The 16,627-nt window shown below is 43.1% G+C and overlaps 1 protein-coding gene across 1 annotated transcript in view; it reads left to right on the forward strand.

Annotated features, from left to right (window-relative positions):
* MUC19 (mucin 19, oligomeric) overlaps nucleotides 1–16,627 on the forward strand; it is a 1,331,159-nt gene that overhangs the window by 964,710 nt on the left and 349,822 nt on the right. Inside the window, exon 82 of the mRNA XM_078649731.1 lies at nucleotides 10,777–10,839. Coding sequence (XP_078505857.1) covers nucleotides 10,777–10,839 — 63 coding nt within the window. The remainder of the gene's footprint in view (nucleotides 1–10,776; nucleotides 10,840–16,627) is intronic.

Consider the following 16,627-nt stretch of genomic DNA (forward strand, 5'->3'; position numbering starts at 1 on the left):
GAGGCAAGCAATGGGTCTGTAATTGACTGATGCTGTGGGGTCGAGGGATGGTTTTTTAAGAAGGGGTTTAATGGCTGCCTTTTTCCACGCGGAGGGGTAGGAACCTGTAAGGAACATGGAGTTGCAGATGTTAGTGAGAGGAGGTGTTATGACCTCAGAAATGAGTTTGAGTATAGAGGGTGGGCACGGGTCCAGAGGGGAACCTGACTTGATGGAAGTAATTAATTTGCTAATCTGTTCAGAGGGAACTTGGTGAAAATTGGAAAAAATGGGGGTGATGGGTGTAAGGGGAGGGTTGTGGTTGGAGGAGTCAGAGTGCATATGGGAAGTGAAGGCGGAATATATGGTAGTGACCTTGGTGGCAAAAAAGTCAGCCAGGGAGTTGCAGAGGTCTTGTGATGCCTCAGTAGGGGGACATGGGGGTGGGGTTGGAAAGGGTGTTGACAACTTGGAACAATTTTTTTGATGAATTTTGAGCCGATTCGATTTGAGATAGGTAGAAGGAACTCTTTTGAGTGATGATAGAACGTTTATATATGGCTAATGCATCCTTATAGGTTTGTTTGTCCTGGAGATTGCATTGTTTGTGCCAGTGCCTCTCTAGATTTCTACAGTATTGTCTCTGAAGTCTAAGGTCCTCGATGAAACAGGGGGCGGACGGCGTGGATCGATTGGGGAAGGTCGGTTTAACCGGTACTAACAAATTGAAAGCATCTTGTAGCCAATCCTGGTACTTGTTGGATGCTATGCTGGGGTTGGAGGTGACCTCGTGCCGAGTGTTGGAAAGAGTGTGGGTGAGTAGAGGAATATCCACGTTTTTCCAAGCTCAAGTAGTTTTAGGGATGTGGGCCTTAGACTGGGATGGGTTGGGGTTATGGGGCTTAATTGTAAAAATCACTGCAGCATGGTCAGTCCATACCAAGGGGATGACGTTGAGTAGGGTAATATCAGGGTTATTAGTAAAGAGGCCATCGAGAGTATGACCTGCTTGGTGAGTAGTAGCCGACACTAGCTGATGTAGTCCAGCCATTTGAAGGTCAGTGATAATTTGAATGGTGTCCTTATCACTAGGAGATTCAAGATGGAAATTGAAATCTCCTAGTATTGTGTGGTCAGATTCTCCTACCGAAGGCTCAATGAGTCCATCTAAGGCTGAGAGGAAGCGCTTGCGGGGACTTGGGGGACGGTAAAGGAGGGTGCCTTTAAAAACTTGGTTGTTATTAAGAGCAATGGAATAAGTGATAGCCTCGCCGTCAGGGCGGTGAATGGGTTCTATTTTAGTGGAGTATCGGGCTTTATGGATGATGGCTAGGCCGCCACCCTTGCCGGTGGGTCTGTCCTGTCTGAGCACACAATAACCATCAGGTGTGGCCGAACAAAATTCAGGTCCGGAGGTGGAGTCACCCCAGGTTTCTGTAATGAACAGGATATCTAGGTTTTGACTAGTAATGAGCTCAAAGATGTCCAAATTGTGTTTTGGGAGGGAACGGGCATTTACACATAGAGTTTAGGTAGGACTATGTGGGAAGAAGGGAGGGAAGGAGGAAGTTTAAAGGTGCATGAGGGTCATTGGGTTGGACCAGGAGAGAGCCCGGTAGTTAAGAACAGAGGGAGACAGTGAGGCCTATTAGCATCAGAATTGATTTCTCTCAGCTGAGCTGAGGAATAATATCGAGTATTGCCGATAGGAATAGAGACCATGGGGCCGGGGGGATGGCCTGGGCCCGGTCCAGGCGCGGACGGGCGCAGACGGGCTTGCCTTAGGCACGCCTTCGGCGCGCCCGCTGCGCGCATCCGCTACGCGTCGGGAAGGGCATGAGGCTTTTATGCCGGTGGAGGCGAGCAGCTAGACTGCTAACCTCCGTCGTAACTGGAAGTGGAATGGCACACTTCCTGCTGTGGCGATCAATCCCTCCACACAATCTGAAAGCTCAGTGGTGGACCGGGGAAAATGCCAGGACAACAAAAAGGTAAATTTCTAATCAAAATTAACAATCGTGACACAGATAAAAAAGGTGCAGTGCAGAGTGGCTAAAATCAGCTAGGAGCCCTTAGCAGTAGGCATCCGTCAGCGATTTTAAAACAATGCTCTGACTAGAATATGAAGCGCTAATGCAAGACCTGCCGCTGGTCCAGAGAATCAAAGATACGTGCTCGCAGCACCTAGGTGTCATAAAGGCCACAATGGCCACCAATTGGAGAGAGTTGCAATTTGCAAACATTTCTATTACATTTCATTCCTCTGCAACAGGGGTTTCCACACTAATCAAACTTATTATATCATCACACCCTCATAGTTTTCGAGCAGGGCAAACCTGCATACTTTTATTGTTGAAAGATTTTGCTAAAGGTGAAATATGCAGAATAAAGTGAATTAAAATCAATTCATGCATGGTAAATACATCACTCTACGGTAATGCTATCTACCACATGTTGCAAATACCCCACAATACAGAACCCACTTTGTTATAAGGGTTGTGGCCTCACTTAAAGTCGTGGGTTATTTTACCCATGCATTATATTTGCATATTAGCTTTGAAAAGATTGGGATATATTTTGATACATGTCTATTTTATTACATTTAATTTATGATGATTTTCACTCAGTGATAAACAAGAACTTCATTTTAAGAAATGGTTTAATTACAAGAATACATCAAAGTGTGTTGATTACCATCCTTTACACAGCACTAAATAGTCAAAATTATACATGGATTCGAAATGTATAGCAAACATTATTTATATGTGGATTGCAAATATTAAAGCAGCTTTTTCATAATCTTTCCATTGTGGTCTTGTTTTATAGCCACCCAACCTCCACTAACTAAAATCACAACGGGCACAAGCACAACGATCTATACATCAACCACTGGAAGTATGTATTTCAGTGATTTCCCTGCCCCCCGTAAGCTTGCTTTTAATGTGCATTGCCTGATGTTTTAATTTTCATCATATAAAAAAATTGCACCCACATGTACAATGCACTTTTATGGCTGCAAATACTCTAATTCGGAGTCTGCAAATTCAAAAATGATTTTTCGAATGTACCAATCCAAATTTGGAAGTCAGTAAACTTTTTGCAGGCTCCAAATATTGGATTATAACCTACACCTATTCCGTATTTGGAAATTATTGCCATCCCTTATGAAAAACGAATCAATTTGTGATGCATCAATATTTTGCATGTGTATTTCAGTCAAAAAACATTGAAAATTGCTGACTCCTGAATTTGGGTTGATAACTTTTCGCAAAAAGTATCAAATGTAAGTTTGCGACCGCACCATGTGTGGTCGCTTCGTAATTAGGCGGTCGGGACTGCTGACCAGAGGTCAGTCCTTCCCGTTTCCACTATGCCTCCGACCGACATCATAATCAGGCACAAAATGTGCAATATTGAAATAGTGTTTTTTTAAAACGCTTGAAAATCAGATTGGGAGGACAGGGTAGTTTATAACTAAACTTTGCACATCGCTGTATTTTACCATGGCACTATCACACTCTATCTTGATTGAAAACTGCACAGCCATTAATTGAATTGAATTGGAGGAGATTTAGAGTGGGCCACTGATTAATACTTACCTCTTGTACTCTATTGTATTGGCTGTGTTCAGTGCCATTTATTCAACCAGAACTGCCGTTTTAGGTTGACGCTTTAGTTATTTTCTTGCAGTCCAGCCCGGTACTTAGCACAGGGAGCGGATGCATGCAGTGGGAGCACCAAAGGCAAACCCAACTGCTCCCATCTATAGCTGACTGGGGCCAGATGCCTGAACCCTTGCATGTCCGTTCTTAGCCCGAATCACCTTCACCCCCTGCACAACTACAATCATTTTGAGGCACTGATAGGTGAACTGGATGGGAGTAAGTGGACATGGAAACAATGCAACCGGGAGTCAGAAAACACTAAGGGCCTTATTATAGGTTTGGTGGTGTGGGAGCTAGCCTCATTGCTAGCACTCAGCTCCCTCACACCAAACCCATAATAAGACCTCCCGGCGTTCGTGCAGCGGCTGGTCCACGGTGGTGCTTTGCTAAGGCTCATACATGAGACATCAGAAACCTTGTTCAGGAAGCTACTGAAAACCTGTCTATTCAGTGAGAAGTAGACATTCATCAACTGAGAGCCAAGGTCATTACCAGCGCTGAGAGGACAGTTGGGGAGCCATTCACTATATAACTTCTGGAGAATAGAATAGAATTACATTCTATAAGGTAAAGTAAAATAAATGTAAATCCTTTATACTTGCAATTTTATTTTGCTAAATCTTTTGGAGTGTTTGTATTTGATCCACGCACAATTATTGAGACAATCATTGATCATTCAGTAGCAGACATCTCAAATGTACAGAAGCAAATTCATGATAACAGTTCATGTTGGCTTACAAATGATTCTACATTTAAATAATTATGTGCTAATGTCACCACTCTGTGCTGTCCTATTCCATATAGGTAATTGTTTTTAAAAACAAAATTGAAGGGCATATCATGGATTATGCACTAATTAGAAGTTTATGGTTAAATCCTGTTCCCTGCAGAAACAGGGGTTTGCAAAGGAAGCAAAATCGATATATTAGCCTACCCTCATAGTATTCCGCTGATAGATTTCAGCAGGTCAAACTTGCAGAACATTATTGGGGGTAAAGAACATTTAAGAGCAAAATGTGCAGCATTCAGTATGTTAAAAGCCAATACAGCTTTTTAGGAGAAGGAGTTATTTACAAAACATAGTGAATTTATCACCCTAGTGCAACAGTATTTACCACAAGAGCCCACATTGGTATAAGGGCTGTGCCTTATGTAGGAAAGTACCCCATTTTGCATGGTTACCCCCTAACATTTTGTAAGATACATGATGCCAACTTGACTAAGTGTGTCCTGGGCCCCTACCAATCAGGCTCCCAGGGCCTCTGAAGGCTGCAGCATGTATTCTGCCACCCTCAGAGACCCCCTCACCTGAACACCTACACACTGCCGTGCAGGTGCGTGTTTTGATGAAGACCAAACTGAAGTTTTCATGCCACACATCCCTGTGTGCCATATCCATGAATATTGCAAAATCCACAGGTAAGACATCCCTCTAGCAGGCCTTACAACCCTAAAGACAGGGTGACCCATACCACAGGTGAGGGCATAGCTGCATGAACAATATGCTCCCACAGTGTCTATGCCATTCACAGGCATTGTAGGTGCAGTGAAGCCAATTTGAGTATGGGGCTGGTAGTTTGTCAACATGCATTCTACAGCTCCGTGATGGCTTTCCTGAAGACTGAGAAGTTTGGTATCAAACGTCTCAGCACATTAAACCCACACTGATGCCAGTGTTGAATTTAATGTCAAATTCACTCATAAGGCATCTTAGAGATGCCCCGTGAAACACGACCAGCCCTAGTGTGGGTCATGACTGGCTACCAGCCATCTGCCACCACCAGACAGGTTTATGGACCCCTGGGTCCTGAAACAAAACACATCCTGAGCAGAATTGACATGCCTTCTCCCCCTGGATGGGCAGACTCATTGAAAGGGAAGCTTCAAAGGTGTTTTGCCCCTGTTAGCTACCCCCAGCCACTGCTGCTATCAGCAGCTGGCTTCCACTGGTTCTGACCCCCACTTTGGGTGGGAGAAAGGGAGGTGTGCCCACCTTTGCCAACCCCACCTCTCAGGTGGGGGAGGTGAAGTAAAGCACACATCTCAGTCCCCTCCATCTTGAAGATGGGAGGACTCCCCCAATCAGGACAAGGCATATGTCCCCTCCCACTGGGGGGTGGCAGAATGAGGGGGTAAAGACAATCCAGGGAAGGGACCCATTAGTCTCAACCTGCACACCCCTGTATTGCCCCTAAATCTAGTATTTAGGGGCACCCCTGATCCTTGCCAGCTTGCAACCTTTCACATCTACAGAAAGCATTCATAATACTGTAAAGTATATTACTACATTTACAAAACATTGCTGCATTATTGAAAAGTATTGCTACATTTACAAACTGTACAACTTACCTGCACTGAGTGATTCTTGGTTCTAGTAATTAAATAACAAAGTAGCAACGTTTTGTACACCCAATTGGTCTGGATCCTGTCGTTGAGTATGTCACATCATTTCTTACCTGGGTGTGTGCAATAAATGCTAACACTACCCTCTGATAAGCCTAAGTGTTCGACCCCGCCACTACCACTTTGAGAGTTAGGTATTATCTACTTTAACCTCTGCCATGCCTTTGCGGACTCACTGGACTCTGTGCACACTATACCTCTTTTTGGTATAGTATATACAGAACCAGCTTCCTACACCTTACTTAAAGTGGAGGATAATTTTATGTATGTAATTTATTTGCATTTTAGCTTTGTAACAGATTGGGATATATTGTTATATATGACTATCTCATTTCATTGTATTTCTGGTCAATATGATGATTCTAAGTAATGCTCTAATTACAAGGATAAATAAAACATTATTGATTATCTTTTTTTGCACAACACTAAAGAGTCAAGATTAAATATGGATTTGAAATGTATGAAAAATACTTATAAGTGGATTTGACATATTAACTTTTTGATAATATTTTCATTATTATCTGTTTCTATAGCCACCACACCTCCACCCACTAAAACCACAATGGGCACTACGGTCTATACATCAACCACTGAAAGTATGTATTTCAATGATTTCCCTGCCTACCCCAGCTTGCTTTTTAATGTGCATTGCCATCTGATTATATTTTTAGAATACAAATCGATATGTGATGGATTTTCAAGTGTAATCCAGTAAAATACATAGAAAAGTGCTGTGTTTGAGTGACACTCTATTCATAGAAAGGATGGGTTCACTTTGGGACCCCAACCCCTTTGTCAATGCAGAAAAAAGTGTGTTGGAGAGTAGGTATAGGACAACTGCTTAGTCTTCAGCAGACTTTAAAAATGTGCGGAGAAGGCTTTGTAGTCCTGGCAGTGGTATTGCTGTTCTAAGGATGGTCATTTTGGTAGGATGGGATGTTGTGTTGAGAAGTAGTATGAGGCTGAGGGATGCAATCTAGTGTTGTTAAGTATTGCTGTGGCATTTGTGGTGGTGATGCAGCACTGAAAGATAGGATACAGGCCAAGGGGCTGTAGGGCGGGGATCTTATAACTGTGTACATGGTAGCAGTTCAGTAAAATGCTGTCAGTGTTAGTACAGTTCTGATGCCAAGTAGCATGGGTCTGGGATAGTAGTGTGGTGGTGGTAATGCATTGATGGGATGGTGTTGAAAGGGTAGTGAGGAAATGTGGGTGTGCAGTGTTTAGCACTTTGCTGTGGATGGTAGGACCATGCTGCCATGGTAGTGCAGTGGCATTGTGTTATGCAGGTAGAAGTGGTGCTAACAGTGGTATAAAACTAAATGTACAGCAGTGCTGGGAAGTTGTGAAGTGCCAGTTCAGTAGATTGTTTTTCTTCTGTTTTTGTGCATTTTTGGCAGTGCTGGGTGTGGTGGGGAGGTGATAGGAAGTGATGATGTTGACGGTTATGCTCTGTTTGAAATTATATAGTGCTGCTAGGATGTATGTCCTACTCATTACCCCTGTATCCCTTGCATCCGACTCTGAAAACTTTATTTACATATTTTTAAATTAGTTTGCTTAAATTATATCAAAGATATTACTTGATTTGTTATTCCATTACATATTTAATACTCAAGTTTCTTAGTTCATACGTGAGTATGAATGCACTTTATTTATTTATTTATTTATTTGTAAAGCAGCGCAATAGTCATCCCAAGGGATATCAAGGCGCTAAAGCGAGAAAAAACTGGAAAAAAAAACTAGAACTTAATTTTCCCCTGCAGTATTCTGGGGCCATTTTGATGTAGTACTTTATGTGCATGACTCAGCAGCTTGAATACTGCTCTCTGTCGCTTAGGTAGCCAATGCAAGTTTTTCATGCACATTGATGCAGAGCTAAATCTGCTTTTGTTGCACACCAGCCTGGCTGCAGCGTTTTGCAGCACTTATAGCCTTGTGAAGAGAAGCTCGTTCATGCCACAAATAGGGCGTTTGCGTAATCAAGCTGGTTAATGAGCAGGGCCTGCGTGACTGTTCTTCTACAACCGAGCTGGATCCAAGGGAAGAGTCTAGTCAGCAGTTTCAAGGTTTCAAAGCCCTTTCCACAGAGGGCCCGCACATGGTCCTTCATGGAGAGGGCATTGTCAATGGTGATGCCCAGGTTTCTTGGGCATTGCTTGGGGGTTGGGGCGGTACCAAGGGTTTGCGGCCACCATGTGGCATCCCAGATTAAATTGGCGCCTCCAAAAAGCAGGATTTCTGACTTCCAGGCATTTCATTTCAAATAGTGCTCGGACATCCATTGTGCCATCTCTGAGAGGCAGTTATGCAGTTTTAATTTAGTGACTTCAGGTCTTTCCTTGAGGGCTACCATCAGCTGTGTGTCATCTGCTTAGGAGCAGATGCCAATTCCCCACTTTCTACTAATTTTTGCCAAAGATGATACATAGGCGTTAAATAGGGTGGGGCTGAGCTATGCCCCCTCTGGGACACCACAGCTGATGGTGCTAGGTTTAGATTGGTAGTTACCCAGTTGAACTGTTTTTGTACGATTCCTTAAGAACAAACTGAGCCATTCCAAAGCTTTAGAGTGATTCCCTTTTCGTAGAGGGTATCCAGCAGTTTGATGTGTGAGACAGTGTCGAACGTTGCCGACAGGTCTAACAGTATCAGGGCTATCGCTCCCCCTAGGCAGTGCATGCTCTGATGTTGTCCAGAACTGCCAGCAGCGTGGCCTCTGTGCTGTGTGTGGCCCTGAAACTCGTCTGGGAGGGGTCAAATAAATTGTTAGTTTCAAGGTAATTTGATAATTGTCAATTTATCAACCTTTCCAGCACTTTGGAGAGGTAGGGTAATTGAGGGATTGGCCGATAATTTTTAGGGTTGTGCACATCTGAATTTATCACCCTAGTGCAACAGTATTTACCACTTGAGCCCACATTGGTATAAGGGCTGTGCCTTATGTAGGAAAGTACCCCATTTTGCATGGTTACCCCCTAACATTTTGTAAGATACATGATGCCAACTTGACTAAGTGTGTCCTGGGCCCCTACCAATCAGGCTCCCAGGGCCTCTGAAGGCTGCAGCATGTATTCTGCCACCCTCAGAGACCCCCTCACCTGAACACCTACACACTGCCGTGCAGGTGCGTGTTTTGATGAAGACCAAACTGAAGTTTTCATGCCACACATCCCTGTGTGCCATATCCATGAATAGTGCAAAATCCACAGGTAAGACATCCCTCTAGCAGGCCTTACAACCCTAAAGACAGGGTGACCCATACCACAGGTGAGGGCATAGCTGCATGAACAATATGCTCCCACAGTGTCTATGCCATTCACAGGCATTGTAGGTGCAGTGAAGCCAATTTGAGTATGGGGCTGGTAGTTTGTCAACATGCATTCTACAGCTCCGTGATGGCTTTCCTGAAGACTGAGAAGTTTGGTATCAAACGTCTCAGCACATTAAACCCACACTGATGCCAGTGTTGAATTTAATGTCAAATTCACTCATAAGGCATCTTAGAGATGCCCCGTGAAACACGACCAGCCCTAGTGTGGGTCATGACTGGCTACCAGCCATCTGCCACCACCAGACAGGTTTATGGACCCCTGGGTCCTGAAACAAAACACATCCTGAGCAGAATTGACATGCCTTCTCCCCCTGGATGGGCAGACTCATTGAAAGGGAAGCTTCAAAGGTGTTTTGCCCCTGTTAGCTACCCCCAGCCACTGCTGCTATCAGCAGCTGGCTTCCACTGGTTCTGACCCCCACTTTGGGTGGGAGAAAGGGAGGTGTGCCCACCTTTGCCAACCCCACCTCTCAGGTGGGGGAGGTGAAGTAAAGCACACATCTCAGTCCCCTCCATCTTGAAGATGGGAGGACTTCCCCAATCAGGACAAGGCATATGTCCCCTCCCACTGGGGGGTGGCAGAATGAGGGGGTAAAGACAATCCAGGGAAGGGACCCATTAGTCTCAACCTGCACACCCCTGTATTGCCCCTAAATCTAGTATTTAGGGGCACCCCTGATCCTTGCCAGCTTGCAACCTTTCACATCTACAGAAAGCATTCATAATACTGTAAAGTATATTACTACATTTACAAAACATTGCTGCATTATTGAAAAGTATTGCTACATTTACAAACTGTACAACTTACCTGCACTGAGTGATTCTTGGTTCTAGTAATTAAATAACAAAGTAGCAACGTTTTGTACACCCAATTGGTCTGGATCCTGTCGTTGAGTATGTCACATCATTTCTTACCTGGGTGTGTGCAATAAATGCTAACACTACCCTCTGATAAGCCTAAGTGTTCGACCCCGCCACTACCACTTTGAGAGTTAGGTATTATCTACTTTAACCTCTGCCATGCCTTTGCGGACTCACTGGACTCTGTGCACACTATACCTCTTTTTGGTATAGTATATACAGAACCAGCTTCCTACACCTTACTTAAAGTGGAGGATAATTTTATGTATGTAATTTATTTGTATTTTAGCTTTGTAACAGATTGGGATATATTGTTATATATGACTATCTCATTTCATTGTATTTCTGGTCAATATGATGATTCTAAGTAATGCTCTAATTACAAGGATAAATAAAACATTATTGATTATCTTTTTTTGCACAACACTAAAGAGTCAAGATTAAATATGGATTTGAAATGTATGAAAAATACTTATAAGTGGATTTGACATATTAACTTTTTGATAATATTTTCATTATTATCTGTTTCTATAGCCACCACACCTCCACCCACTAAAACCACAATGGGCACTACGGTCTATACATCAACCACTGAAAGTATGTATTTCAATGATTTCCCTGCCTACCCCAGCTTGCTTTTTAATGTGCATTGCCATCTGATTATATTTTTAGAATACAAATCGATATGTGATGGATTTTCAAGTGTAATCCAGTAAAATACATAGAAAAGTGCTGTGTTTGAGTGACACTCTATTCATAGAAAGGATGGGTTCACTTTGGGACCCCAACCCCTTTGTCAATGCAGAAAAAAGTGTGTTGGAGAGTAGGTATAGGACAACTGCTTAGTCTTCAGCAGACTTTAAAAATGTGCGGAGAAGGCTTTGTAGTCCTGGCAGTGGTATTGCTGTTCTAAGGATGGTCATTTTGGTAGGATGGGATGTTGTGTTGAGAAGTAGTATGAGGCTGAGGGATGCAATCTAGTGTTGTTAAGTATTGCTGTGGCATTTGTGGTGGTGATGCAGCACTGAAAGATAGGATACAGGCCAAGGGGCTGTAGGGCGGGGATCTTATAACTGTGTACATGGTAGCAGTTCAGTAAAATGCTGTCAGTGTTAGTACAGTTCTGATGCCAAGTAGCATGGGTCTGGGATAGTAGTGTGGTGGTGGTAATGCATTGATGGGATGGTGTTGAAAGGGTAGTGAGGAAATGTGGGTGTGCAGTGTTTAGCACTTTGCTGTGGATGGTAGGACCATGCTGCCATGGTAGTGCAGTGGCATTGTGTTATGCAGGTAGAAGTGGTGCTAACAGTGGTATAAAACTAAATGTACAGCAGTGCTGGGAAGTTGTGAAGTGCCAGTTCAGTAGATTGTTTTTCTTCTGTTTTTGTGCATTTTTGGCAGTGCTGGGTGTGGTGGTGAGGTGATAGGAAGTGATGATGTTGAAGGTTATGCTCTGTTTGAAATTATATAGTGCTGCTAGGATGTATGTCCTACTCATTACCCCTGTATCCCTTGCATCCGACTCTGAAAACTTTATTTACATATTTTTAAATTAGTTTGCTTAAATTATATCAAAGATATTACTTGATTTGTTATTCCATTACATATTTAATACTCAAGTTTCTTAGTTGATACGTGAGTATGAATGCACTTTATTTATTTATTTATTTATTTGTAAAGCAGCGCAATAGTCATCCCAAGGGATATCAAGGCGCTAAAGCGAGAAAAAACTGGAAAAAAAAACTAGAACTTAATTTTCCCCTGCAGTATTCTGGGGCCATTTTGATGTAGTACTTTATGTGCATGACTCAGCAGCTTGAATACTGCTCTCTGTCGCTTAGGTAGCCAATGCAAGTTTTTCATGCACATTGATGCAGAGCTAAATCTGCTTTTGTTGCACACCAGCCTGGCTGCAGCGTTTTGCAGCACTTATAGCCTTGTGAAGAGAAGCTCGTTCATGCCACAAATAGGGCGTTTGCGTAATCAAGCTGGTTAATGAGCAGGGCCTGCGTGACTGTTCTTCTACAACCGAGCTGGATCCAAGGGAAGAGTCTAGTCAGCAGTTTCAAGGTTTCAAAGCCCTTTCCACAGAGGGCCCGCACATGGTCCTTCATGGAGAGGGCATTGTCAATGGTGATGCCCAGGTTTCTTGGGCATTGCTTGGGGGTTGGGGCGGTACCAAGGGTTTGCGGCCACCATGTGGCATCCCAGATTAAATTGGCGCCTCCAAAAAGCAGGATTTCTGACTTCCAGGCATTTCATTTCAAATAGTGCTCGGACATCCATTGTGCCATCTCTGAGAGGCAGTTATGCAGTTTTAATTTAGTGACTTCAGGTCTTTCCTTGAGGGCTACCATCAGCTGTGTGTCATCTGCTTAGGAGCAGATGCCAATTCCCCACTTTCTACTAATTTTTGCCAAAGATGATACATAGGCGTTAAATAGGGTGGGGCTGAGCTATGCCCCCTGTGGGACACCACAGCTGATGGTGCTAGGTTTAGATTGGTAGTTACCCAGTTGAACTGTTTTTGTACGATTCCTTAAGAACGAACTGAGCCATTCCAAAGCTTTAGAGTGATTCCCTTTTCGTAGAGGGTATCCAGCAGTTTGATGTGTGAGACAGTGTCGAACGTTGCCGACAGGTCTAACAGTATCAGGGCTATCGCTCCCCCTAGGCAGTGCATGCTCTGATGTTGTCCAGAACTGCCAGCAGCGTGGCCTCTGTGCTGTGTGTGGCCCTGAAACTCGTCTGGGAGGGGTCAAATAAATTGTTAGTTTCAAGGTAATTTGATAATTGTCAATTTATCAACCTTTCCAGCACTTTGGAGAGGTAGGGTAATTGAGGGATTGGCCGATAATTTTTAGGGTTGTGCACATCTGTTCCTGCTTTTTTCTTTAAAGGGATTACTACCGCCTGTTTCCAGCTGTCTGGAAAGATGGCCACCTGAAGTGAGTTATTGAGGAGCTGCGTGACATAGGGGCAAAGGATTGCGGCAATCTGGATGAAAATAAAATGAGGGCAGGGATCTGAGGGGGAGACAGATTTTACTTCACTCATAGCTTTCAGGACCTCGTTTTCTGTGAGGGGAGAGAAATTGCTCATCTCTGATGGGGCCTCTGGGTGAGGAGTCCAAAAATTCCGATTAGTTGTGTCCAGTTTTGTGATCGGACTGAAGGAGGAGTAAATTTTACTTATTTTCTCCGAAAAGAAGTTGCAGATTTTTTTGCAAGCCTCTGTTGAAGGGGGTAAAGTTTGGGACATGCTGGCTTGTTTGCTTAGTTCTTTAACTATGTTGTAGAGTTCCTCAGCTAAATTGTAGTTCTCGTTAATTTGTTGTGCAAAGTAAGTCTTTTTTGCATTTCTTATAGCGTTATTGTGGGATTTAAGTTTTGATTTGTACTGTGCTCTGTCTGTTTCCTGTTTGGACAGCCTCCATTGGTGTTCTATGTTTTGACATTTCGTTTTAAGAACCTTGAGTTGTGGTGGGTTCCATTTCTCCGTGGAGTGACTCTGTGATAGTTTTGATTTTTGCATAAGTGCAATTTGGTCTAGTGTCACTATGATTTCCAATTCCAAATTATCTACTCCCGGGTTGACTAGGAGATTGCTCAGGTTCTGGTAGTTGTTGCAATAAAAGTGTGATTGGAACCATATGTTGGTGACTAATTTCCAGGCTCTATTGGTAGACTACTTGGGTTTGCAGGTTGTTTTGTTCATTTTAACCGGTAGACCCAGTGAAAATTATATCAGCGAGTGATCTGTCCATGATAATGTTTCTAACTTGTGAATTAGGGTGTGTTCGATGTTAGAGAAAAGTAGTTCAAGGGCGTGCCCTGCTGAGTGAGTCGGCCCCTTGATCCATTGCTTCAATTGCAGGATCTGCTTATCATTCTCCAATTGTGAGGTCACAGGCCTATCAGCTTTTTCGTAGTGAACATTAAAGTCCCCCTATTACTAGGTAGTTTTTGTGCTTTAGGCATACTGGGAGGAGTTGGGTAAGTAGCCTGGTACTAAATTCAACTTGGTGGCCAATGGGATTATCGATCACAGCGCCTGCCAATAAATTAGTGAGACCCTAATGGAGCAGCTGGAAAGCTAATATTTTGTGTTTGACCTGTTGTGCCATATGTCACCTGGCATGTCAGGTGGTCCTTGAATATAATCGCTACCCCCCCCTCCCTTTCGGCCATGCCTATCTTGTTTAACTATTTTGTAGTTGGCCGGTAGAGCATTAGCTAAGTCGGGGGAATTATGGTCATCCTGCCAGGTTTTAGTGATGAAAACGAGGTCGGGATTTCTCTCACTGACGGTGTCCCAGATGTCATGGAAGTGCTTTGGAACCGATCTAGCGTTAAAGTATATACAGGTCAATTTGCAGAGGTCTGATTCTATCTCCCTGTCTGTCTGATTTTTCCTTAAGCTACACCATTTGCAGCCACTTTCCCTCTCTTTACGCCTATATCCCTAACATTCCACTCCTACAACTATATTGCTATATTTTATGTGCATATCAATCTACTACTATATTTAAATTATTTAAAAAAGATATATTTATTTATAATAAATATATTTTTTTAAGATGCTTTTATAACATGTATCAATAATTACACATACTTACCATTATGTGTGGTAAAGGCTTGTGTGGTAAAGGCATATGCATGGTAAAGACTGCATAGTGAGGGTATTGCGTGGTAAAACACTGTGTGGTAAAGGATGTTTCCCAATATATATCAATTGTCTGTCCAGGACTGGAATGCGATCCACTCAGATTCATAATTTTATCAACCAATCTATTACTACGTAAGGTGGTTCGTGAATTACTATACTGGTTGTAGCCAGTTTTTTGTGACTAACATTTAGGGTCCGCCCACTGCGCACTGCCAATGACATGGTCAGACCTCCTGCCTTTTCTCCTGTCGGGCAGTTTTAGTTTGCCTTCCCATGGCGGTGCCTTAAAAACAGGAACCGTAATGAGAATGACAAAACCAGTTCCTACATAGCATGGACTGAGAGTCCACGCCATGCAGGAATTGGTGTGCATGCACACATGGGGGCATATGTTGTGCCCTCTGTGTGCATCCACAGGGCACAGTGGCACAGGGGGCCATGTAGGGCCCACTTTCTTTCCTTTCTGCCAGGGTTTTCATGGAGGAGGAACTATGATAAAAAATCCTGGCGGAGAGGAAACTCCCAATATGATTGGCAGGACAGCGGCAGTCCCGCAAAGCATATGGATGCCTCTACACTGCCACAACACCACCAGTGAACAGCGGTTCCCTGGCAACTGTGGCATGGGTGTGGTGGTCCCACCGTCAATCTTGTAATATGGCCGTGGGGATACTGCCACCGGCGTGGCCCTGCGAGTTTGGCAGTCTGTGGACCTCCAGGCTCATAATTGGGGCCTTAGTGTATGCAACGATGGATACATAATTGGAAACAAAAAATGAAATCATATTGTTTAAATAAAGTAAATACAAAGAACTTGTGCTAATTTTAGATTTTGCCAAATCTTTTGAATTTTTTGTATGTGTTCCACGCACGACTCATAAGACAACTATTTAATAACAGTGAAGTAATGTCTTAAGAATTGCATTCAGGATGTCTGTTCATGTTATCGTCATAAATGATTCTTCACATATAGCATTTTGGCCTAATTTTACTTCTCAGTGCAATCATGTTCCATATAGTTCAATGTTTTTTAATAAGTACTTTATTAAGGTACCATTACAAGTTTAGTGTCACATTGTGTTCCCTCTGAAAACAGGGGTTTGCACAGAAATTAAAAATATTATATTATCACACCCTTATAGTGTGTTAAAATCAATTCAATGTTCGAAGTTAAATTTACCTGACGAAACCTAAGAGAAGGAGTTATTTACCACGAGATATAACTGTAAATATATATATATATATATATATATATATATATATATATATATATATATATATATATATATATATATATATATATATCTATACTACTACTATAAAGAGAGAACTTGCACCTTTTGGCCAGGTAAACTCGGGAACCACAGCGCCAATCAACACACCCGATACATGTATGAAAATGTCAGGGTGTGTAGGTGGACATAGGCTATATAAATTTAAACAAAAAAAGTAAATTAAAAAAATTAAGTTTGAAAACAAAGTAGTCCCCTGAAAGTAGCGCCGGCCGGGACCTAGCGCTGGCCGCGACGCGACGTGCGTGATGACCGCGACGCGACGTGCGTGATGACGACAAAGGAGGAGCGGCGGTGCAGTGACGAGCGGCTGTGCAGTGAGGAGCGGCGGCACAGGTAAGGAAAGGGAAAGTTTTCGAGCTTTTCCTAAACTCTCAGTGCGAGACTGTGTGATGCAGGGGGAGGCGTCCCAGGGGGGGGTGAAG

Source organism: Lissotriton helveticus, chromosome 1_1 (assembly GCF_964261635.1).
Source record: "Lissotriton helveticus chromosome 1_1, aLisHel1.1, whole genome shotgun sequence".
Classification (NCBI taxonomy): domain Eukaryota; kingdom Metazoa; phylum Chordata; class Amphibia; order Caudata; family Salamandridae; genus Lissotriton; species Lissotriton helveticus.